The 25,976-nt window shown below is 40.7% G+C and overlaps 1 protein-coding gene across 4 annotated transcripts in view; it reads left to right on the forward strand.

Annotated features, from left to right (window-relative positions):
• The window catches only part of PHACTR4 (phosphatase and actin regulator 4), a 110,986-nt gene that overhangs the window by 65,331 nt on the left and 19,679 nt on the right, over positions 1-25,976 (forward strand). For 2 of the 4 annotated variants that reach the window (XM_044237579.1, XM_044237577.1), the window contains 5 exons: positions 7,887-8,060; positions 8,459-8,539; positions 18,336-18,497; positions 19,026-19,409; positions 25,091-25,679. In XM_044237579.1, coding sequence (XP_044093514.1) covers positions 7,887-8,060; positions 8,459-8,539; positions 18,336-18,497; positions 19,026-19,409; positions 25,091-25,679 — 1,390 coding nt within the window. Of the gene's footprint in view, positions 1-6,869; positions 6,898-7,886; positions 8,061-8,458; positions 8,540-18,335; positions 18,498-19,025; positions 19,410-25,090; positions 25,680-25,976 lie in introns of all 4 variants that reach the window. The other 2 variants (XM_044237578.1, XM_044237580.1) reach the window with 2 other exon arrangements.

Genomic DNA, 25,976 nt, shown 5'->3' on the forward strand with positions numbered 1-25,976 from the left:
CATCTACTTGTGATCTCTCTCTGTCAAATAAATAAATAAAATCTTTAAAAAAAAAAAAAAACCCATTCTAAAAAAACCAACTGAGCCACCCAGGCACCCCATCTTCTACTTTTAACCTAGGGTTATTAATTATTCTGGAAACTTAGTTTTAGCGATTATATATTGTTTTATGTAAGTTTTTCAGTTTATTTGTTCATATATGAATTGTATATTTAAGACTTCGCAAGTTATGTACTACCTTAAATAACACTATCAGAAATAACATCTCCAGGCAGTTTCTATCTTCTAAAGCTGATTTTTCTAGACTTTTGTGTAAATATGTTATGATATTTAGGCTTTTTTTTATATTTAGGGTGGGGTTTTTTAGAGTTTTTGTTTTGTTTTGTTTTGTTTTGACAGAGATCACAAGTAGGCAGAGAGGCAGGCAGAGAGAGAGAGGAAGGGAAGCAGGCTTCCTGCTAAGCAGAGAGCCCAATGCGGGGCTCGATCCCAGAACCCTGGGATCATGATCTGAGCTAAAGGCAGAGGCTTTAACCCACTGAGTCACTCAGGTACCTGTATATTTAGGCTTTTAATGGACAAAATGGTCTTACATATTTTAGACAAAGTTGAAGTTAAAATTTAAAAAATATGTGCATAACCCTGGCCATTAGTCTAGTTACAAATAATACCTATTCAGATAACAAAAGAATATATGCCCAGATGGAATTTGGCAATGGGGGACCAATACCTGTTTCCTAGACTCTTCAAATATGGATTTAAGCAGACTGTGGTATAGATCTTGCCCATGAATTTTACCTTAGTCTATTTTCAGTCTGCTGCCTTCTTCCCTTTTTAAAAATACTCTTGGACTTGAGCTGAGAAGGCTTGACTGGCTGCCTCACCATTATCATTTAATTACTTGAAGATCCCACCCATCATATGTAGGACATTTGATGGAATCAATTTTTGTGGTTTTCCTCTGATGTCAAAATAAGTCTGTGGGGAGAAAAGACAAGATGATTTGCTTCTTTCCTTTTTCATTAGGAATGATTAATGGGATTCCCTTTCTCCTTTTTCTGCTATCTTTCATCTATGAGAACACTCCCTTGATTCAGCATTTATTTCTTTCAGCAGGCAGTTAAGCAATGAGTGTGTGTGAAGAACTTTATCAACACTATTTTAATCAGTTATAGGTGTTCCTCTTGAATAATGCCTGAAAGTTGAGTTTCCAGAGCACTGCCAGACTATTCCCATACTTGAGAGTATCACTTCAAGTTCTATCTCACTCTCCCACATACCCTATCAAAGCATGAAGAATTTATCTGTCTCAACTTAAAGTGAGATCTAAAGAATTATGGTACAGAGTAGTCAGTGAAAAAAGACTCATTTATAAATTAAAAAAAAAAAATCAGTAGTCTGATGTAAAAATAATGTGCAATGCTGATCCAAATCATACAAGTTGATTGCTACATCCAATTTAAGTACAAAGCAGTCATTTCTAAGAGAAGTAAACAAAGAATTGATAAAGTACCTATTGAAATTTGAAGTAATTATAATGGAGTGGCAAATTTGTTTATAAGGAGGCTTCAGTAAGAAACTAAATTTTAGACTTTCTACCCTTCATAAATTTTGGTAGTGAGCAATATCTGAGATGAAAACCAAACTTATTAAATTATATAAAATGTGAGATTGGGGTGCCTGGGTGGCCTGATCGGTTGAGCATCTGACTCTTGGTTTCAGGTTGGGTCATGATTGGGTTGTGGGATTGAACCCTGCTTTGGGCTCTGCCCTCAGTATGGAATCTGCTCTGGGTTCTCTCTCTCTCTCCTCTCTGCCTGCTCCCCTGCTCATGTTCTCTCTATCTCTCTCTCAAATAAAATCTTTAAAATAGAGATTAATACCTATCATCAGGTTGTGTAAGAATTAAGTCGTATAATGTGCCAGCTTAGTAAATTACATTCTAAAAACTTTTGCTAACAAACGAAGCCAAATATTGGAAAGACTTGTAAGATTTCAGCTTAATCTTTATTCTGATGGCAACATGATTGAAAGGATCATATACTTTTAAAGTCAGAGACTTGGGGTGCCTGGGTAACTCAGTTGGTTGGGCATCTGTCTTCAGCTCCAATCATGATCCCGAAGTCCCAGGATCAAGTCCCACACTGGGCTCCCTTCTCAGCAGGGAGCCTGCTTCTCCCTCTGCCCTTCACCATGCTCGTGTTCTTTCTCTCTCTCAAATAAATAAATAAAATCTTTAAAAAATAATAATAAAGTCAGAGGCTTGGATTTGAATCTCACTTATAGGGGCATCTGGGTGGCTCAATGGGTTAAAGCCTCTGCCTTTGGCTCAGGTCATGATCCTGGGGTCCTGGGATCGAGCCCCACATCAGGCTCTCTGCTCAGCAGGGAGCCTGCTTCCTCCCCTCTCTTTGCCTGCCTCTCTGCCTACTTGTGATCTCTGTCTGTGAAATAAATAAATAAAATCTTAAAAAAAAAAAGAACCCCACTTATATCACACTATAGGCAAAGAGAATGCATTAAAAGAATGAAATATGCAAAGAAAAGCAGTCCATCAGGAGAAAAAAAGCCAATTAAATGACATTTATAAAATATTGCAATTTAATAAACAACAAAAAAAACTAAACTCGGAACTGAAAATACTATACCCCGTGAAAATACCCTTCAAAAATGATGATATAAATTATCCTCATTGTAGGAGAACCTGGGTGGCTCAGTTAGTTAAGCATCTGATTCTTGATTTCATCTCAGGTCATGATCTCATGGTTGTGAGATAGAGCCCCACTTTGCAGTCTGTACTCAGCCGCAGAATCTGCTTGAGATTCTCTCTTTCTCTCCTTCCCCACCCCCATGCAAACACATGTGTGCACATTCTCTCTCTCTCTCTCTCTCAAATAAATAAATAAATATCTTTTTAAAAAATTATCCTAATTATAAGCACAGGATTACAGAAGGAAATAAAGATTACCTGGGAAAGCAAATATGTAGGAAATATAAAACAATATTGTTTATTGGGCGCCTGGGTGGCTCAGTGGGTTAAGCCTCTGCCTTCGGCTCAGGTCATGATCTCAGGGTCCTGGGATCGAGTCCCACATCGGATTCTCTGCTCAGCAGGGAGCCTGCTTCCCTTCCTCTCTCTCTGCCTGCCTCTCTGCCTACTTGTGATATCTCTCTCTCTCTCTCTCTCTGTCAAATAAATAAATAAATCTTTTTAAAAAAAAGAATATTGTTTATTAAACCACAACAATAATAATGTTTGCTGTGAATTATTGCTGTTTATGTAGAAATAAATATAACAACACAGTAAATAGAGTTGAAATGTTGTAAAATTCTTCCATTGTTTATTAAGTAAGTAAAGTACTAAGGGTGTAGATTGTAATAAGCCAAGGATTCATAGAACAAATCAGACCAATAGAAAATAAATAGCAGGGGCACCTGGGTGGCTCAGTCGATTTAAGCCTCTGCCTTCAGCTTGGGTCATGATCTCAGGGTCCTGGGATCGAGCCCCACATTGGGCTCTCAGCGGGGAGCCTGCTTCCCGCCCCCCCCCGACTCTGCCTACACTGCCTCTCTGCCTACTTGTGATCTCTCTCTATGTGAAATGAATAAATAAAGTCTTAAAAATAAAAGAAGAAAAGAAAAGAAATAGAAAACAGTAGACTTAAACCCCACTGTGCCAGAAAAAACATTAAATATAAATGGACTAAACACTCTAAAGGACAGTTGTCAAACTAGATAGAAAAACAAAATCAAGGCAAAAGTGATACTAGATTGACATAGGGACTTTCATAATGATGAAAGGGTAATTTAACAGAAAGATATAATAACTCTAAGTTTGTATATATCTAATCATGTAGCTTTTAAGTATATAAAGCAAAAAAATAGCAGAACTGAAAAGAAACAAAAGAGACAAACCCATTTTTATAGGTAGAGCTGTTAACATACCTCTCTCAGTAACTGATAGAACAAGCTAACAGCAAATGAGAAAAGATATTAATGATTTGTATAGTGTGATTAAAAGACATGACTTCGCTGGCAGACATGAAACACTCCCCTCAACTGCATAATGTACCATTTTTTTTTTTTAAGATTTTATTTATTTATGTGACAGAGATTACAAGCAGGCAGAGAGGCAGGCAGAGAGAGGGAGGAAGCAGGCTCCCCGCTGAGCAGAGAACCCGATGCGGGGCTCGATCCCAGGACTCCGAGATCATGACCTGAGCCGAAGGCAGCGGCTTAACCCACTGAGCCACCCAGGCGCCCCATTGTACCATGTTTCTAAGTGGACATTAACCTAATAGAAATCTGGAAGAAGAATAACTGTGAACTTTTTTTTTCTTTTCTTTTCTTTTTTTTTTTTAATTTAAACTATATCTGAGACTAAAAGGCACAGGAAAGACACTTATAGTTCTTCTTTAGGAATACTTATACATAAGTGGGAAACACTGGAATGATGCCATGATTTTCTAGTTTATTTTTTTCAACAAAGAATTATGTTACAGACAGAGAAGATCTGCCTCTGTCTCTTTGAACTTGCATAAGGTTTGCAGATAATAATCTGGGATTGGCTTTAACAAACCTGACTGATCATAAGAGTCACCTGGGAAGATTTCTAAAAACAGATTCTTGGATCCCACTACCTGAGGATTTTGTGTTTTGAAAAGGTAACTGAGCTAATACCAAGTAATTGAACAGATTTAGGAGTTACCATACTAACGTTCTGTTTGTCGTATGGAGGGGAGGAACGTGGAGAGTATGAGAATATAAGAATATATGAGAATATGTAAGAATGAATGAATTTGAGATAATAACCAGGTCAGGGTTGGGTGTGGCTGAATCCCCCCCCACTGCATGAGACAAGAGGCATGTCCTCTTCTAAAAGTTTTATAAACATGGGGGCTCCTGGGTGGCTCAGTCAGTTAAGCATCTGACTCTTGATCTCAGCTCAGGTCATGATTTCAGGGTCATGAGATCAAGCCGCATGCCAGGCTCTGTGCTGATTGTGGAGCCTACCCAAGATTCTCTCCCTCCCTTTCCTTCTGACCCTTCCCCTACCCCCAACTCTCAGTCCCATGCATGCTCTCTCAAAAATTTTTAAAAAAAAAGTTTTATAAACATAAAAATTAACATTTGCATAAAACATAAAAGGAAAAAAAAAGCTGTTCTCTCTGCTTTTTGTATTCAGTAACTATAATCTTTACACAAAGAAAGAGAAGGGCTATTTTATCAGTAGATGTGATGGCAGACACAATCCTTTTTATCATAGCTGTTGGTATTTTCCATACATGCTGTACTTTTGAATATAAATTGAACTTGTCTTAAGTTCATATGCCAGTAGGCATGAATATGTTTGAAAGGATATCATAGTCTTACTGTCTTGAATGTATAAGAGAAAGGGAACACATAAATAATATTGTTCAATATAATGAAGGATTCCAAGGGATGAACTAAGTTCTGCTTGAGGAAGTGGTTAGGTTAGATACCCGGCAAGATAGCGGCAGCCAAGTGAGATGGCATATCTCATTGAGGGACTTGACAGGAACTTGTCTGTGATCCATTCTTACCATAAGCCTTCTGGCTGTCTTTCTTTGTAAAAGTATCACATAGCACTCACCTTCTCTTTCATATTGTTAGTTTGTTGTTTTGTTTTCTTTTGTTTTGTTTTTGTTGAGTTTTTATATTATCTTCCCTATTACTTTTAATCAAACAGGCATTTTCTTATGTATCATTTGGAACTGAGTGAAGTCCATTCAGTGGGTGGGTGGCAGGATATTTCAAATCTCAGTTCCTCCTTGACTCTAGCAAGTAAGGTGACTATGAACACCTAGTGGTGGCTTAGCTCCACTTCTGCAAGTATCATCATTAACATATGCTAAATATTATATTACAGGACATATTTAAAATGCCTTGAGGTCTCATTGACATTTCATAATTGGGAGTTTACTGTCTTAAAGCACTGACTCTTAAAAGCGATACCTGTATTCACCCAGGTCCCACTCCTGGGGGTGCATCCCAGGTACCACAGAGGGGAAATTGTTGGGACAGGAGCTGTTCTGATGTCTCTGCAAGTAAACTTAGGGATATATGATCCAGCATTATAGTAACTAGATTCTCTTGCATTTTATGGAGGGAATTAAAGTAGTTGAGACTCAGGATGTGTTCAAGTAAATCATGTAACTAGGAAGAAAAGAGTCATTGTCCTCTCATCTCCTTCAGTAGCCAGAACCCTGTTTTGCCTAAGTCACCAACATACAGAAAAATAATGCACCCGGCAGTCACTGCTGTAGTCACTGTGATCGTGACAATTCTGTAAATCTGACTTGCATCAACAGGTTTCCCTAGACTCACATCTATCAACCAAAGAAGATAGAATTTGGCAACTGTTTCTTAAAAAAAATAATAAATGCAGGGCGCCTGGGTGGCTCAGTCATTAAGTGTCTGCCTTTGGCTCAGGGCATGATCCCAGTATCCTGGGATCGACCCCCATGTCAGGCTCCCTGCTCCATGGGAAGTCTGCTTCTCCCTCTCCCACTCCCCCTTCTTGTGTTTCCTCTTTCGCTGTCTCTCTGTCAAAGAAATAAATAAAATCTTTAATAATAGTAATAAATGCTTATTGATAATGTATTTTCTTTTATGAAAAACTATCCACAGTATTAAAAGAAACTTTTTTTAGTGCATATATTATGCCCATTTATCCTTCCAAAAAAGAGCGTTATTTGCTTCAGATCTGAAATTGTGTACAATAAGCATGTGAACTTATTACATGGGATAATATAATATGTGATTCTTGATGTATTTCTATTAAGTAAAGGTTCCACTTTGATTCCAGGATGGTTATTCCTCATGACTCTTTTTTTCTTCTCCTCTAGACTTCTCCAGAGAACCCTGGGACAGTAGGTGGAGTGCAAAGCTGTATTGTGTTGCCTTCCTGCTTTTTTTTTTGTTGCTTTCCTGCTTTTATTTTTATTATTATTATTATTCTTGGCCCAGTCTTGGCTGCTCCTTCCTCTGCCACTAGAGCTAACTAACTAAACCCTGCATGTGTGGTCATTGTGAGAGATTCATGGCCTTACATTTCAGTCCCGCACATAATTCCATGTCAGTGACAGTTTTTGTCATATCTTTAAGATCATGACTGTCCCTAAAGTACTATTGTGATAGGCAAACTGGAATCCCACCTCTGCTTTCCAAAAAGATTTCATTTTAAGGCACTGTCTGTAATGCCCCAGCCCCAGGCTCCTTCCACTGCTCCAAACTTAGGGTCTTGTGAAAGGAAAAAAATAATCTAAAAAAAAAAAAAACAGATACAAGGAAGATGTTAACACTTCACGTGTTACCCGCCCTGAGCTATTAATGTCCTGAAAGAGGAGGGCAGAGGGAGGGCAGTGTTTAGTAGAGAATGATGACTCACTCACTCAAGACGGAACTCCCCATTTCAGTGACACCGGAGGCAGTAATGTTAGCGGGGAAGGCCTCCCCACCCACCCACCCCGTGCCAAAAGGATGAGAATGGGAACAGCGATAGGCTGCAAGGGGGCAAGATCTCATGCATATTGAAAGGACATTCACATTTGTGTGTGTGTGTATGTGTGTGTGTGTTCGCGCCTTTTAAGAGATTTTGAGCTGGTTATGATCATCTCATTGAATTTTTGTCCTAAAATGATGTCAGCTTGGTTTGGTTCCTTTTCCCTCTTAGTAATCTATCTGTTACGGATTTTGATGTTTGGTGTCCATGTGATGTCAAGGAATCTGTCTGCATGATTGTTTATCATTGCTCTGATCCTTTCCAACCACCACAGGAAGAGAGGGGAAGGGACCTTTTAGAAGTTATGCTGACGTAATAAATTGGCTGTTCTTTTCCCTGTGTGCCTTTCACCATACTACAGAGGAAGCAAGCCAGCCCACCCCAGACTCAGGCATGGTCATGGACAGTGTGGAAGCGGGAGACACGACGCCTCCCACCAAAAGGAAGAGCAAGTTCTCGGGTTTTGGCAAGATCTTCAAGCCCTGGAAATGGCGGAAAAAAAAAAGTAGTGATAAATTCAAAGAGACATCAGAAGGTGAGACATTAAGATTTAAATATATGTTCTGAGTTATAGAGTTTCTTACTTTAGAAGTATCCAACTTTCTCATTCTCTTCCCAAGCTTCTGTAACCCTCTATTTGAAGAGGGAATTCAGTCTTTCAGGAATAAAACCAAGGGGTCACTCACTTACGTACTATAGTCTCATCCCCAGATTGCCGTTTTGATGGAATTAAAGTTTATTTATGGAATTAAAGTTTATCAAATGGTGAATGGTATGGAAGAAATTATGCTTTTAAATTTGAATTTAGTTTTCCTGTTCTTTCCAGAGAATGAAAAATTGAACCACTTTGTTCTTTTACCTGTTGAGTTAGAATGCTTAAAATGGTTGTTTAACTGCCACATTTCTGAATGCTGTTTTCCAATTTAATATTAGTTTTAGAGCGAAAAATATCTATGCGAAAACCGAGAGAAGAGCTGGTTAAAAGAGGGGTTCTCTTGGAAGACTCTGAGCAGGGTGAGTTTATAAATAAAATAGCGTATGTCTGTCTCTATACACTTCGGTGTTTGATTCTGACTAGGCATTTGAATTTTCTTTTTATTGCTTTTGGGAGGGAGGGGAGATTTTTTAAACTTTTCATGCATCCAGAACTTTTTTTTCAAACTTTTACAAAAGAAAAAAGACAACTCAGTAAAAGAGTCTACAGAAGCACTGGATAGTTCACTAAAGAATATATACATAAATACATAAATTTTTTAAAAAAAGAATATATACAAATGGGGCCCTGGCTGACTCAGTCAGTGGAGCATGACAGCCGAATTCCAGGGTCATGAATTGGAGCCCCGGGTTGGGTGTAGAGATTACTTAAAAAAAATTTTTTTTTAATTTAGCATAATCTGGGGTACCTGGGCGGCTCACTCATCAAGCCTCTGCCTTCAACTCAGGTCATGATCCCAGGGTCCTGGGATCGAGCCCTGCATCAGGCTCCCTGCTAGGCAGGAAGCCTGCTTCTCCCTCACCCACTCCCCTGCTTAAGTTCCTGCTCTTACTATCTCTCTGTGTCAAATAAATAAATAAAATCTTTTTTGTTAAGATTTTATTTATTTATTTGATAGAGATCACAAGTAGGCAGAGAGGCAGGCGAGAGAGAAAAAGAGAGAGAGAGAGTAGAGGAAGCAGGCTCCCCACGGAGCAGAGAGGCCAGTGCAGGGCTTGATCCCAGGACCCTGGGATCATGACCTGAGCTGAAGCAGAGGCTTAACCCACTGAGCCACCCAGGTCCCCCAAATAAATAAGTAAAATCTTTAAGAAAAAAAAAGTTTAGCATAATTGTGAAAGCTGGAGAGAGATGCAAACCTATGTACAGGCATGTCCAGAATTTGGTATATAAACAAAAATATGAATGAATGCATGTATATCAGGAGATATGTACAAACATGCTTGTAGCAGCAATATTTATTAACAATAGAGAAAAATTGGAAACAACCCAAATACACACTGATAATAAAATATATAGGGTTCCCTAGGTGACTTAGTTAAGTGTCCGACTCTTGATTTCAGCTCAGGTCATGATCTCAGGGTCATGCGATTGAGCCCTACATCAGACTCTGTTCTGAGCATGGAGTCGGCTTGGGATTTTCTCTCTCCTCCTCCTTCTCCATCTGCCCGTCCCTCCTATTCATCTGTGCCCGTGCGCTTGCTCTCTCTCACTCTCTCTCAAATGAATAAATAAATAAATAATCTTTTTAAAAAAATGTTTCTAGATATCTGTAGCCTCCCTTGCCTCCTCCTAACACACCTCTCCTTCCCCCACAGAGCAGTTACTCTTCTCTTGTGATAATCCTGTTTGTTCTTTTATAGTTTAACCACTTAAGCGTGCACTTCTAAACACTTTAAGATTGCCTATTTTTTCTTTATATTTATAGAAGTGATATATGTATTCTTTCATGAATGACTGCAGTTGCTCAGTATTACTTATAAGAATCATATTTTAGGGGTGCCTGGGTGGCTCAGTGGGTTAAAGCCTCTGCCTTCGGCTCGGGTCATGGTCCCAGCATCCTGGGATCGAGCCCCACATCTGGCTCTCTGCTCAGCAGGGAGCCTGCTTCCTCCCCTCTCTCTGCCTGCCTCTCTGCCTTCTTGTGATCTCTGTCAAATAAATAAATAAAATCTTAAAAAAAAAAAAAAAGAATCATATTTTAGCATGCCGGTGTAGTTTGTTTTCACCACTGTATATTTCATTTTATAAATGTATCACAAGTTATATACACGCACACACACACACACACGCACACACATATTTTTTAAGGTTTATTCATTTTTAGAGAAAGAGAGAGCATGTGAGTGGCAGGGCAGGGGGAGGGGTGCAGCAGATGAAAAGGGAGAGAAACAGACTCCTCTCTGAGCTTAGAGCCCAACACAGGGCTTGGTCTCACAGCCTTGAGATCATGACCTAAACCAAAGTCAGACACTTAACCAGCAGAGCCACCCAGGCACACCCTCTGGAAACATTTTCTTTCTCCCTTCCTTCCTTCCTTCCTTCCCTTAGATTTAAATTCAATGAATTAACATATAGTGTATTATCAGTTTCAGAGATAGAGGTCAGTGATTCATCAGTTGCATATAACACCCAGCGCTCATTACATCACCCAGTTACCCCTTCCCCCACCCACCGCCCTTCTAGAAACCCCCAGTTTGTTTCCTCTAGTTAAGAGTGTCTTATGGTTTGCCTCCCTCTACTTCCATTGTTTTATTTTCCCTCCCTTCCCCTATGATCCTCTGTTTTGTTTCTTAAATTCCATATACGAGTGAGATCATATGATAATTGTTTTTCTGACTGATTTGTTTTGCCTAGCATAATACCCTCTAGTTCCATCCATGTCATTGCAAATAGGAAGATTTCAATTTTTTGTTGGCTGAGTAATATTCCATTGTGTATTTATGTGTGTATATATACAACACATCTTTATCCATTCATCTGTCAATAGACATCTGGGCTCCTTCTACAGTTTGGCTATTTGGAAACATTTCTTAATGTCCATGTTGATCACACAAGTGTCCTTGAAATATCTCATTGAAATTTACATTTATGTTTTGTTTATTTTTCTCTACTAGTATTATACTTGACAATAAAAAACTAAATACAAGATATTTTGAGAGACTTCAGTGCTGTGCTATCTATATTTGATTTATTTAAGGAAGGCAGATATTGGGACACCTGGGTGGCTCAGTTGGTTGGACGACTGCCTTCGGCTTAGGGCGTGATCCTAGAGTCCCGGGATCGAGTCCCACATCAGGCTCCCAGCTCCATGGGGAGTCTGCTTCGCTCTCTGACCTTCTCCTTGCTCATGCTCTCTCTCACTGTCTCTCTCTCTCAAATAAATAAATAAAATCTTTAAAAAAAAAATAAATAAAATTAAAAAAAAAAAGGAAGGCAGATATTTTTTGTGGGAATGAAAATATCTACTGAAGGAAAAATATTAAAACGTAAGAAAAACTTTTTTTTTAAGGACTCTCAACTTAAGGGTATAAATATGAAATGATTTTATTCTAATAATTACCTATTAATTTTCTATATTAAAAATGGCCATTTTCTTAGTGAGGGGTAAAAAAAAAAAACAAACAGCCAACAACAAAAAACTGTTCACTCTTCTTGCAAATGTCTACCCTAACAGACTGTGACCTTTAACTCTGAAATTGAATGACTTGTGAAGGATCCTTGGAGCTGATCTTCTCTGTGGCTCTTTATGATCTCAGCTTTGTGCTGGCTGCAGTACTCTCTCGCTTTCCTTTGTTTTTTGTTTTAATATATATATTTTAAATATTTTATTTGTTTTAGAGAGAGAGAGAAACTGGGGGAGGGACAGAACCTCAAGCACTCAGCAGGGAGCCAGATGCAGGGCTCAGTCCCATGACCCCGAAGTCCTGACTTGAGCCAAAATCAAGAATCAGATGCTCGACTGACTAAGCCGCCCAGGTGTTCCTGTTTGTTTGAGCTTTTTTGACCAAATTTGTCTGCATGCCCAGATTGCTTCCCTAATCTTCTGTTTGTCATAAAGATCATGTTTTGGTATTTCAACACTCATTTCTTATTTAATAATGTCAGAACTTTTCTCCAATGTGTGACTTTTATGAAGCAGCTTATTGGAAGAATTAAGAATACAGTACATTGGTTGTATTTCATTTCTCTTCATTAGAGTTCCTTTGCATGAGACAGATCTGAAACTCAAGTTTTAAAACTGTATCCTATCCTTTGGACAATGGGAGAAAGGAACCAAACCAGTGGAATATTACAGTTTTTAGGTTTTGAACCATGTTGTTATATTGCTTATTCACAAAATTTAATTAAATTATGTAGATTAAGGGTTGTTTAAAGACTAACTTATTTGGGGGGCACCAGGGTAGCTCAGTCAGTTAAATGGCTGTCTTCGGCTCAGGTCATGATCCCAGAGTCCTGGGATTGAGCCCCACATTGGACCCTCTGCTCAGTGGAGAGCCTCCTTCTCCCTCCACCACTCCCCCTGCTTGTGCTTGCTTCCTCGCTCACTCTTTGTCAAATAAATAAATAAATCTTAAAAAAAAATAAAAAAGATTTATTTATTTTAGAGAGCAAGCACAATGTGGGGAGGAATAGAGGGAGAAGAAGAGAGAGAATGCCCAAGCAGACCCCTTGCTGAGTGCAGAGCCCAATGTGGGGTTCGATCTCACAACCCCAAGATCATGACCTGAGCTGAAATCAGGAGTTGGACACCCAACTGACTGAGCCACCCAGGCGCCCCTGAATTGAAGATTTTTAAATTTCAACTACCTAAAAATTTTAAGGGGCTGGAGGATAAAGGAAGAGGGAGAGAATCTTAAGCAGGCCCTAGGCCCACTATGTAGCCTATCAGGGCCTCAATCTCACAGCCCTGAGATCATGACCTGCCCTGAAATCAAGAGTCAGATGCTTAACAGGCTGAGCCACCCAGGCACCCCTCAGCTATATAAAAATTAAACAGAGGAAACAAACATGAAGGAAAATTACTGAAATACTAATTAGAATTTGTTGTCAGGATCAGAATACAGGAGGCTTTTTTTTTTTCCATTTTTCTGAATTTTCTGCATGCTTAGCTATGAGCATGGATAACCAGTTTTGTTTTTTTGTTTTTTGTTTTTTGTTTTTTTTTATTTGAGAGGCAGAGATCACAAGTAGGCGGAGAGGCAGACAGAGAGAGAGGTGGAAGCAGGCTCCCTGCCGAGCAGAGAGCCAGATGCGGGGCTCGATCCCAGGACCCTGGGATCATGACCTGAGCTAAAGGCAGAGGCTTTAACCCACTGAGCCACCCAGGCGCCCCGATAACCAGTTTTTTAATGAGACCTTCAATTTTATATTTGGACACAAAATCTTCTAGGTATTTTAGGTGGTTAACTATACTTGTAACACCTGTGTGTCGCAGCACATTTGACCCTTGCTTTTTTTCTTTCCTTTTTTTTTGGATAATAGCCATTTCTTACCCCTTGCCCTCTCCTGCCTCTTACTTTCCTTGCTCACCCACAAACCCCATACATTACTTACTTGTTGTTTTTCACCTTCATTCAGTTTCTTTTGCCTTATGCTTCCTATTGGCTCTTTTTTTTTTTCCCTATTGGCTTTTGATCCAAGTTGTTTTTAGCCTATAAGCTCAAAGCCCCATTTGATAAATGAGTTGTAGCCATTGGGCAAGATACTACTCTACCAACCAGGTCTTTCGCCTTTTACTAACTTGACTTTATTATAAAATACTTAATATGTTTTCTGAGATAGAACAATGACATTCATAGATATTAAACCCGGGTACTGCTTATACTCCACTCTGTTAGCATTGTAGAAAACCTTTGCATTAAATATAAGAAATTTTAGTAGACATATATAGATCAGGGCAACTGGATGGCCCAGTGGGTTAAAGCCTCTGCCTTCTGCTCAGGTCAAGACCTCAGGGTCCTGGAATCCAGCCCCGCGTCGAGCTTTCTGCACAACAGGGGGCCTGCTTCCTCCTCTCTCTCTGCCAGCCTCTCTGACTACTTGTGATCTCCATCAAATAAATAAATAAAATCTTTTAAAAAAATAGACATATAGATCAATGGAACAGAACAGAGAGCCCAGAAGTAAACCAACGATTATATAGTCAATTAACCTATGTCAAAGGAGGGAAGGATATACAATGGGGGGAAAATGGTTTCTTCAACAAATGGTGCTAGGAAAACTGGACAGCTCCATTCACAATAATGAAACTGAGACACTTCCTTATGGCAGATACAAAAATAAACTCAAAATAGATTAAAGACCTAAATGTGAGATCTGTAACCATAAAATTCCTAGAAGGAACATAGGCAGTAAGTTCTTTGGCAAGGGAAACAAAGGTTAAACTAAACCATTGGGACTACATCAAAATAAAGAACTTTTGCACAGCAAAGGACACCAATAAAACAGATAACTTACCAAGTGAGAAAAGATATTTGTAAGTGATATACTTGATAAGGAGTTGGTATCCAAAATATATAAAGAACTTATACAACTCAAACCAAAAAAACAAATAACCTATTTAAAGAAATGGGCAGAAGGGGGCACCTGGGAGGCTTAGTCATTTAAGCATCTGATTTCAACTCAGGTCATGATCTCAGGGTCCTGGGATTGCTGTGAGTTTGCTCATCCCTCCCCCCTACCCTCCTCATTCTCTCTCTCCTCTTTCTCTGTTTCTCTCAAATAAATAAATAAAATCTCTTAAGGGGGGGGTGGGGGCAGGAGACATGAATAGACATTTTTCCAAAGAAGACATACAGATGGCCAACAGATATGTGAAAAGATGCTCAGCATCACTTGTCATCAGGGAAATGCAAATCAAAACCACAATGAGGGCGCGCCTGGGTGGCTCAGTGGGTTAAACCGCTGCCTTCGGCTCAGGTCATGATCTCAGGGTCCTGGGATCGAGTCCCACATCGGGCTCTCTGCTCAGCAGGGAGCCTGCTACCTCCTCTCTCTCTGCCTGCCTCTCCGTCTACTTGTGATCTCTCTCTGTCAAATAAATAAAATCTTTAAAAAAAAAAAAACCACAATGAGGTATCACCCCACACCTGTCAAAATGGCTAAAATAAAAAACACAAGAAATAACAGGTGTTGGTGAGGATGTGGAGGAAAAAGAACCTTCATACACTGTTGGTGGGAATGTAGGCTGTGCAACACTGTGGAAAACAATATGTACATTCCTCAGAAAATTAAAAATAGAATTACCAAATGAGGGCACCTGGGTGGCTCAATGGGTTAAGCCTCTGCCTTCAGCTCAGGTCATGATCCCAGGGTCCTGGAATTGAGCCCCACATCGGGGTCTCTGCTCAGTGGGGAGCTTGTTTCCCCTTCCGCTTGCCTCTCTGCCTACTTGTGATCTCTCTCTCTCTGTTAAATAAATAAATAAAATCTTTAAAAAAAGAGAGAGAGAGAAGAATTACCAAATAATTCAGTAATTCCTCTACTGGGTATTTACCTAATGAAAATGAAGACACTATTTCAGAAAGTAATATGTACCCCCATGTTTATTGCAGCGTTATTTACAATAGCCAAGATATAGAAGTAATCCAGATGAACGGATAAAGACAGACAGACAGACAGACACACACACACACACACACACACACACAGAATATTACTCAGCCATTAAAAAAGAATGAAATCTTACCATTTGCAACAAGAGGGATGAATCTAGAGAACATAATGCTAAGTGAAATAAGTTAGAGAAAGACATACCATATGATTTCAGTTATATGTGGAATTTAAGAAATAGAACAAGTGAACAAAGAAAAAAGGCACACACAAAAAACAGACTGAAACGGAGAACAAACTGGTGGTGGCTGCTTGGGAAGTGCGGGCAGGGGTCAGTGAAATAGGTGAAGGGATTAAGAGCACACTTACCATGATGAGCACTGCATAATGTACAGAATTGTTGAATCATTATATTGTACACATGAAACTAACACTGTATTTTATTATACGTGAATTTATTTATTTATTTTAAAGATTTTATTTATTTATCGGGGGGAGGGGAGAGAGCAAGCACAGGCAGACAGAGTGGCAGGCAGAGGCAGAGGGAGAAGCAGGCTCCCCGCCGAGCAAGGAGCCCGATGTGGGACTCGATCCCAGGACGCTGGGATCATGACCTGAGCCGAAGGCAGCTGCTCAACCAACTGAGCCACCCAAGCGTCCCTATTATACGTGAATTTAAAAACAGATTTTTAAAAAAATTTTTTAGAAGAGGGGTGCCTGGGTGGCTCAGTCAGTTAAGCACCTCCCTTCAGCTCAGGTCATGGTCCCAGAGCTCCAGGATCAAGTCCCGCATCGGGCTCCCCAATCAATGGGGAGTCTGCTGCTCCCTTTGGCCTTTCCCCTCTCATGCGCGTGCATTCTCTCTCTCTCTCACAAATAAATAAATAAATAAATAAATGCAATCTTTTAAAAGTAAATAAATAAAAATTTTTAAAAAGAAATTTTACATGAAAGCAGACAATCCAAGATAACTGATCGCTTTATCTTTTTAAGATTTTATTTATTTATTTTAGAGAGGGAGAGGGCGTGTGCAAGCAGGAGAGCAGGGGAAGAAGCAGAGGGGGAGAGAGAGGGACAAAAAAACTCCAGGCTGAGTGTGAGCCCCACGAGGGGCTCAGTCTCACAACCATGAGATCATGGCTTAGCTGAAATCGAGAGTCTGACGATTAACCAACTGAGCCATCCATGCACCCCTATAACTGATCTCTTTCACATATATTTACCTAGTGCAGTAGAAACCAGTTAATAATGTTTCTTGACCTTTCACTGTATGGTTTTTCAAAAGTAAGTAGTCATTTTTGGCTTTGAAATGATTCCTTGGTTTATATTCTAGAAGGTCCTATTTTTGTTAATAAGCCTGAGCTATCTTGACATAAAGCAATAACTTACTACATTTCTGTAGTTGCCATCTTGCTACCCTCCCTGTTTTGAAGTAGTTATCAGAATACTTTAGCTTGAGAAATGTATTTTCGTTTAGTGCTCATTTGCCATAGACTCTTTCCTGCTTTCAGCCCATGCTCTACCCCTCATTGTCACTGCGTGGAGAATGATCCAGTCTAATCTAGTAGGAGGTGGTAGGTTGGGGCGAGGGAGACTGATCTCTAACAACTTGAGGAACTAACTCAAGAGTCACTAAGATGATACTACTCAGAGGGTCGCAGTGTGGAAAGCCAGCACAAAAACCATCTAGAGAGCAGCCGCTTCCAGTCCCTGTGACACTAGGAGGTGAGACGGAGTTTACATCTCTAACCTCAGTTTTCACATTTCTCTCCTCCAAAGGAGTCCAGGGAAGCTCTGCAGTAACTGGGAACATTTGTCTAACTGTTCTGTGCAGGAATCTTATTACCTGCGTGGTCCGTAGTGATGAGTGGTCCTCCCAAAGCCTCCAACCTAGGGATCATTCCTGCAGTTTAGTTTGTGGGCATGTGTCTTTCTGTCACGTTGAGCTCTGATCGGTCCACCAGTTCTGCCCCTTGCTCCACATTCCTAGTGCCCAGCACCCTCCACTGCGTCTCTCCCTTATTCCAGCAGTAGCTCAGCAGTAGCTTTCCTGTTTCAGTCCTTGCCTGACCCACCACCCTCTCAGCTCTCACACTTCACCTTGGAAAAGACAGATCAGATCAGATCTCTCTCCTCCTTTGATTCTTTGGCTTCCCATTGCCTACAGGATTTGGCCCAGGCTCTTGTACATGGCATTCAGTGTTCTTCATAGCCGGGCTCTGGCTGGCCTTTCCAGTCCTGTCCATAACTGTTTCTTATGTGTATCTGTTTTCCTGCCAGACAAACGAGATGCCGGCTCCCAGACATGCCAGATGATTTCATCCCTTTGTCCATGCTGCTCCTTCTTCCTGTCTTTCCTCATCTTGTCAGCAGTACGATTGGCTCCTACTCCTTGAAGACCCAGTTTAGCTACCAATCTTTGTGAAGCTTTCCCAACCTCATTTTCAGCTCAAGAGAATTATTTCTTCTTCATACCTATCCCAACACTCCATTTGTTACAGCTCTAAATAGTTAGTGTTCGTTACTTAGGGTATTAAGTCCGTCTTATTCATGTAGCAAGACAGCTGGCACATAATAGGCAATCCATTGTTTATTGGTGAAAGGAATTACTTATTTCTATTACTACTGTAAGATCTGAATAATCTAGATCTGAATCCGCAGCTCAAACAGGAGAAGGGAGAAAGGGGTAAGAAAGTTAGAAATCTCCAGCTCTCCTCCCTGTCTGACCACATCATTTGCTCTCTCCATTTGACCTTACAGGTGGTGAGGATCCGGGGAAATTGAGCCATGCCATGTTAAAAAATGGCCATACCACTCCCATAGGAAGTACCAGATCTTCTAGTCCAGACCAAGAAGATGAGTCTGGAAGAATAGCGAGTCTTAGGAAGCCTGTTCCAGAAGAGGACCGAAAGAAGCGACTAGGTGAGAAACCCTGGGTTTGTGAGTGTAAGAGCCACGGATCATGCCATTCTCATTTAACTCACAGTTTTGCTAGAGCCAGGGGAGAAATAAAATCCAAATGGGAATTCTGTTCTTCTCTAGCAATTCCTCAACTAGTTGAAGCTTGAAGTGGAATATTCCCCCTGCTCATTCTTATATTCGCAAAAGACGTAAGTTGTGATTCTCAAGGACAGAAGAGGACGTTAAGCATCAGACACCTGTAGGACTTTTTCAAGCTGCACACTCATCCACCTGGGGGATTCCGTGCCTCCTCCAGTTGCCTGGCTCTGGTGTGCAAAATCACCACCACACAGGCCTCTCTTACTCTGGGATTGGGCTTGAGAAAGTATTGTTTACCTTAAGTATGTTGAGGTTGGGAAACTTGGCCTGTAAACTTATCTGCAAATTAAATAATGGATAAAGTCGACCATGAGCCCGTAGATGTGTTCGCTTTATCAGTCTGTCTTGTGACTCTTTCCTCACTTTTATATCACATCTGTCATTACGCAGGCTCAACGGGAAGCCAGCCTAATTCCGAAGCAGAATCCGTTCCTGAGAACACACACAGACAGCCTTTACTTCCCCCGAAAAGACCCCTGTCCTCGTCTCATGAAGCAAATGAAGGGCAAGCAAAGGATGCCACTTCCTCTGGCAGCGGGGCCAGGCCTGTCACCTCCACCCCCACCGCAGCCCCCACCACAGCGCCTTCTGCCTCAAACCCAGCAAAAACTGCTAGTTCCTCCGTCGCCCCAGCCCCAGCACCCAGGACTCTGCCTGCTGCTCCCACAGGCACTAATGCCACCACTGCCCCAAGCTTCACGCACACGGTCCCTGCCAAGCAGCCCCCTCTCCCGCCCCCTAAACCAGCTCACAGAAATAGCAACCCTGTCATCGGTAAGTAAGTCTTTAGGTTTCCCTTGCTTTGGGTTTGGTTTGGTTTGGTTTGATTTGGGCTGGTGGTTTTATTGGATAATTACTACAGTATTGATTTGGCCTGTGACAGTTCTCCACGTCTTGTCCCTCTGAATGCACTCAGTAAAGAGAAAAGTCTTAAAAATGATGCAGATAGGGCGCCTGGGTGGCTCAGTGGGTTAAGCCGCTGCCTTCGGCTCAGGTCATGATCTCAGGGTCCTGGGATCGAGTCCCGCATTGGGCTCTCTGCTCAGCGGGGAGCCTGCTTCCTCCTCTCTCTCTCTCTCTGCCTGATTCTCTGCCTGCTTGTGATCTCCCTCTGTCAAATAAATAAATAAAATCTTTAAAAAAAAAAAAAATGACGCAGATAGCTTTGAATGAAAATGGATGAGGAGGGGCTCCTGGGTGGCTCAGTGGGTTAAAGCCTCTGCCTTCACCTCAGGTCATGATCCCAGGGTTCTGGGATCGAGCCCCGCATCGGGCTCTCTGCTCAGCGGGGAGCCTGCTTCCTCCTCTCTCTCTGCCTGCTTCTCTGCCTACTTGTGAACTCTGTCTGTCAAATAAATAAATAAAATCTTTTAAAAAAAAAAAAAAAAGAAAGAAAGAAAGAAAATGGATGAGGACCAGATACCAATAAATTTAAGTTCTAGTTTGCTGGGAGGGAGGGATTAATACCTATTTTTCTAAAACAGTGTTTCTGAAATACTACGTCTAGTTGAGGGACTGGACATGTAAAGACCACAGCAGGTCTGACCTGCATGGAGAAAAGGGGTTATTTAAACCACCAGTGCCTGCCTTCAGCATGAGCCCAACAGATAAAAAGGTGATGGGGTAGATGCCAGTGTAACTTTTGATTCAGCATCTGGCACAGTACCTTCATGTGAACTGTGAAATACATTATTCAGAGTGTCCTGATACACGCCTGATACAGTCGTGTTTTATCTTGAGAGAGTTAAGAATGCTACTCTTAATAAGTGGTAGAAGAAAGAAAACTAGGACGATAAACAGTACATTTTTATCATCTTAGTAAATTTTTTTATATTTACCTGAAGTCCTGTTTAGGTCAGCTTTTCTTTACATACATGTATACCTTCTTAGAGGAATTTTCAAGAAAGGAAGGAGAGGAAAGAAGGTAGTTTTTCAGGAAAAATGATACTAGGCTTAGTATGGCTTGAAGTTCTTGTTCATGATTAAAGGGAGGAATTAAGTACACTCATTAAACAGCTAATACCCCCACCTTGTGTAGGATGACGAGAACCCTGAAAAACAGGCTTAGGATATATGTGAGGATGACAGATTGGAGTAGTTTTGTGGGGTTTTTTTTTTTTTAAGATTTTATTTATTCATTTGACACAGAGAGATCACACATAGGCAGAGAGGCAGGCAGAGAGGCAGGCAGAAAGAAAGGGGGAAACAGGCTCCCTGAGGAGCAGAGAGCCCAATATGGAGCTCTATCCCAGGACCCTGAGATCATGACCTGAGCCAAAGGCAGAGGCTTAACCCACTGAGCAATCCAGGTGCCCTGCAGTAGTTTGATTTTAAAAAGGATGGAGGTTATTACTATTACCGGATGGACAGTGCTGTGTTGACTTATCTCTGAGGAACTCAAGCAGCTTTCATATACTTAATTTCAGAACCTCCTTGTGAAGTAGGAAAGCGATTTTATCTATTATATAGTTAGGGCAATTATAACATGAAGAAGTTGTGACTCACTCAAGGTTGCAGTTAATGAGAGAGAGAAATCAAACCTAGGCTTTTCAGCTCTTGAGCCCAGACCTCTGTCCTGTACCCCTGTATTCTCAAACTGATGTCTAGACAGGTTCTCATCACGATCACCTGGAGGGCTTGTTGAAACACAGATTGCTGGGCTCTGCCCTGACAGTTTCTGAATCAGTTAAGTCTTGTGGGGGCAGGGGGCCTGAGAATTTGCATTTCTAAAAATTTCCCAGATGATACTGTTGCTGCATACATGGGGACCACACATTGAGAACCATTGTTCTAAGCCAGTAACAGTCTACCCTTTTCAGGACAAGGCAATATAAAAAATACTAATATGTGTACTGTGTTCTCTGGGCTGAACCACAGAGGCCACTATTGGCCTAAGGTGAATAGCCCAGGGCAATAGTCCTTGTGACTAAGGAATCAACATCAGTCTTTTTTTTATTATTATTAGCATATAGTGCATTATTTGCTTCAGGGGTACAGGTCTGTGAATCGTCAGTGTTACACAGTTCACAGCCCTCACCATAGCACATACCCTCCCGAGTGTCCATCACCCAACAACATCAGTCTTGAGTGGTCCTCAGCAGAAGGAGAAAAATAGGACCATTCACAGAGTTTTTATTAAGGTTAACTAGAATTGATTTTAAGGACTATTCTTTATTCTGAAATTATGACTTTGCTAATTCTTTGTTGATAAAAATCCATTTATTTCATGAAAGGATTATCTTCACAAATGGTTTACTTGATGTCAAGACTTGCTTGGAAATACTAAAAATTGACAGCCTGAGGTTGGTTGAGAATTTCATTTTAATTGTACTTGTCCATGAGATCCGAACATTTAGAAACCACTGCTGTAGACATTGCAGTGTCTGATAATGGGCATAACAGTGTTAGGACTAAGGACTGATTAGGAGTATTAGGACAAAGGAAGGACCACCATAAATGGCTGAACAAGTGAAGGGAATTTGTAACCCTTCCAATGAACATTCCAGCGTCTTGCCCACAGAACTCAGCCAAGTGCCATTGTGAGGGAAGATGGTAACAGAGTTCATTTCTTTAATATCTTGAAGTATATGTTTTCCTTATATTATCAAAGATAATGTAACTTATCAATTCAAACAATATAATACTCAAATTTGGTCTTGTCAGGTATAGGATTTGTTGTAAATGGAGTATCTAACGGCTGTTTTTAGAGAAGCAGCAAAAATCCAGTCTACCCAAAAAATCTCATTGAGGCTAAAATTAATATTTTTTAAATCTTTTTTTATATGTGTATGCAATGTTTTTCTAGAAAGTCTTTTAAAAATTTACCTAAGATATATAATACTTTGTGTTAATTATACTGGAATTATAGTTTTTTAAAAGTGAATTTGGGCATTTATTAAATATAAAAAACTAAATGATTAAAGTAATATAAAGTTAATTTATTCACAGTTAATAAATTATTATTATCTTACATATTTAAATTATTTTCATAATTTGGCCTATGAATAAGTAACTATGCCTAGTAAAATGTAGATGTAGGTAAAACTGAAAAAAAATTTACTTATGAAGGATGAATACCCAACTTTTATAGCCACATGGACAGAACTGGAAGAGATTATGCTGAGTGAAATAAGTCAAGCTGAGAGAGTCAATTATCATATGGTTTCACTTGTGGAGCATAACAAATAACATGGAGGACATGGGGAATTAGAGAGGAGTAGGGAGTTAGGGGAAATTGGAAGGGGAAGTGAACCATGAGAGACTATGGACTCTGAAAAATAATCTGAGGGATTTGAAGGGGCGGTGGGTGGGAGGTTGGGGGAACCAGGTGGTGGGTATTAGAGAGGGCACGGATTGCATGGAGCACTGGGTGTGGTGCAAAAATAATGAATATTGTTATGCTGAAAATAAAAATAAACTTAAAAAATTTACTTATGATTAGTGACATTAGAACATCATCACATTAGCTAGTTTTTTACTTTGAATTCTACCAGTGGAATGGGACTTAGGGCAAGTAAATTTTTATTTCAGGGGACCTTGAGGTGTTGCTCTCTAGGTAAGACAGTGGGAGCCATTTGAAAACAAGTGGTGTGACCAAAATTTGGGATTTGAGTAGAGGGTTAGAGGTTGGTGATCAAGAGACTTACTATTTAATTATTTTGCAAGATTAGCCCACGGGTGATGTGATGATCTACTTCTTAAAGTCCATTTGGAGCCCTCCAAAGGGACTTTGCTGAATCAAAAGCTGAGTCATTTTGGGGTTGGGAGGATCACATAGAGATACATATTGTCATGAAGCAGGGTGGGGGCCTCTCGTAAGCATGTGTTGGGGATCTGCCATGTGCCCAGCACTGTGCCCACTTCTCTGGATATGCTGATAGAGACAGGTTGCTCTGTCATCAAGGAGCCCATAGAGTAGTGGGGAGTGGTCCTGAGGGCTTGGGTATATAGGATAAGAAGTATGGACACTCATAAAAATCACAAAGACAGTGCGATCTAGTGGAAGGAGTCTAATAATGAGACCTGGGACTAGCCCAGCCCCTGTATGTAATATGATCTTGGGCAGGTCATCTGACTTCTGTGGCCTCAGTTTTGCCTTCTGTAAATTGGTAAAGATAACCTCCTCTAAAAGACAATTCTCATATGATCTCTCTGATATGAGGAATGTGAGAGGAAGGTCAGGGGTTCATGGGGGGAAGGGAGGGAAAAAATGAAACAAGATGGGACCGGGGAGGGAGACAAACCATAAGAGACTCTTAATCTCCGGAAACAAACTGAGGGTCACTGGGGGGAGAGGGAGGGAGAGGGTGATTGGTTGTGGACATTGGAGAGGGTATATGCTATGGTGAGTGCTATGAATTGTGTAAGACTGATGATTCACAGGCCTGTGCCCCTGTACACAGCAAATAATACATTATATATTAATTTTAAAATAATAACAATCAAAAACTAATGATGTATGATGACTAACGTAACACAATAAAAATGTAAAAAAAAAAAAAAAAAGATAACCTCCTTTACAAGGAGAATCCAAAGTCAAGGATAGCAGAGCGGGGTGCCTGGGTGGCTCAGTGGGTTAAGCCGCTGCCTTCGGCTCAGGTCATAATCTCAGGGTCCTGGGATCGAGCCCCGCATCGGGCTCTCTGCTCAGCAGGGAGCCTGCTTCCTCCTCTCTCTCGCTCTCTCTGCCTGCCTCTCTGCCTACTTGTGATCTCTGTCTGTCAAATAAATAAATAAAATCTTTAAAAAAAAAAAAAAAAAAGGATAGCAGAGCACTTTGATTTCCTCATTTGCTGTAAAAATTTAGGACATCGTTGTTGATAATTTTATAATGCAGAACTGGGATATCTAGATGTCATTATTTATCAAGTTATGGTAACAATGCCTGGTAGTATTTGGGGTTTTTTTACTGCTACCTGTGTGGTCAAAAAAAAATTTTTTTTTAAGATTTTATTTATTTGACACACAGAGATCACAAGTAGGCAGAGAGGCAGGCAGAGAGAAAGAGGAGGAAGCAGGCTCCCTGCTGAGCAGAGAGCCCGATGTGGGGCTGGATGTGGGGCTGGATCCCGGGACCCTGGGATCATGACCTGAGCTGAAGGCAGAGGCTTTAAGCCACTGAGACTCCCAGGCGAGTGTGGTCAAATTTTTTAATGGAATTCTGTTAGACAAAACAACTTACATTTTTAATCTCACCAAGTCATAAAAAGTCATATATATTAGAGTAAAGAAGTATTAAGGTAGTCTGTATGTCTGTATATATATTAGGCCTTCTAGATATTTAAATATAAATTTTGTTTTATTTAGTGGGAGATACCTAGGTTGTGACAAAGCCACGAAGTGGTATAATTCACCTGAAAGCTGAGAGTAAGCTCAGTTCTAATCTAGGCTCTGGGCTGGCCCTTCAAAGCACTGTGAAGCCATCTTAAACTAAGGTGTTGTTCTCTCTTTTCCAGCTGAACTGTCCCAAGCAATAAACAGCGGTACACTGTTATCAAAACCATCCCCACCATTACCACCTAAGAGAGGCATTCCATCAACCTTGGTACCCGCCTCGGAGTCTGCCGCCACAAGAGCACTGAGTGATCAGAGAGAAAGGAACACATGCTCTGTGGGATCTGAACCACTGTTGATGATCCCACCTCCCTCTCCATCGCCCCCACTGCCAACTCATATACCTCCCGAACCCCCACGATCCCCTCCATTGCTTGCTAAGACTTTCCAAGTTGTGCCAGAAAATGAGTTTCCATCTTCCTTAAACCTGCCTCAGGAGGTATCCCAGCAGGAAGATCAGAAAAAGGAGGCACCCAAGAGGATGTTGGACCACAGCTTTGGGGAGCCCCATGTACCCTATAGGCTGCCTCCACTCCCACTGCATATCCGAATCCAGCAGGCCCTGACCAGCCCGCTTCCCATGACTCCTCCCTTGGAGGGCTCTCATAGAGCTCACTCCTTGCTCTTTGAGTACGGTGACAACTTTTCTGAGGACAGCAGTACCCTGGGTCGGACCAGGTCACTTCCCATCACTATTGAGATGCTGAAAGTGTGAGTGCCTCTAAAGTTTGTCTTTTGTTTCCTCTTCTTTATTCTAGGTAGCCTTTCTTGGAAAAATTTTTTATAAAAAGAAATTGTGATTAAAGTTAGAATGCTTAGCAAATAAAGACATGTTCTAGAATTTGGACTTTATTTGCCCTGCTGATTTCTGTAACACTGTTTCCATAGTGGCCATAAACCTTTGTACTTGAAAATTAAACCACTCTATTTTTTGTATATGATACAAGGGAGGCCATGTAACATGGTGCTTAAGAGCATTAACCTTGGGGAAAGCTCTGGGTTTAAATC

The sequence above is a fragment of the Neovison vison genome, chromosome 2 (assembly GCF_020171115.1).
Source record: "Neovison vison isolate M4711 chromosome 2, ASM_NN_V1, whole genome shotgun sequence".
Lineage (NCBI taxonomy): Eukaryota > Metazoa > Chordata > Mammalia > Carnivora > Mustelidae > Neogale > Neogale vison.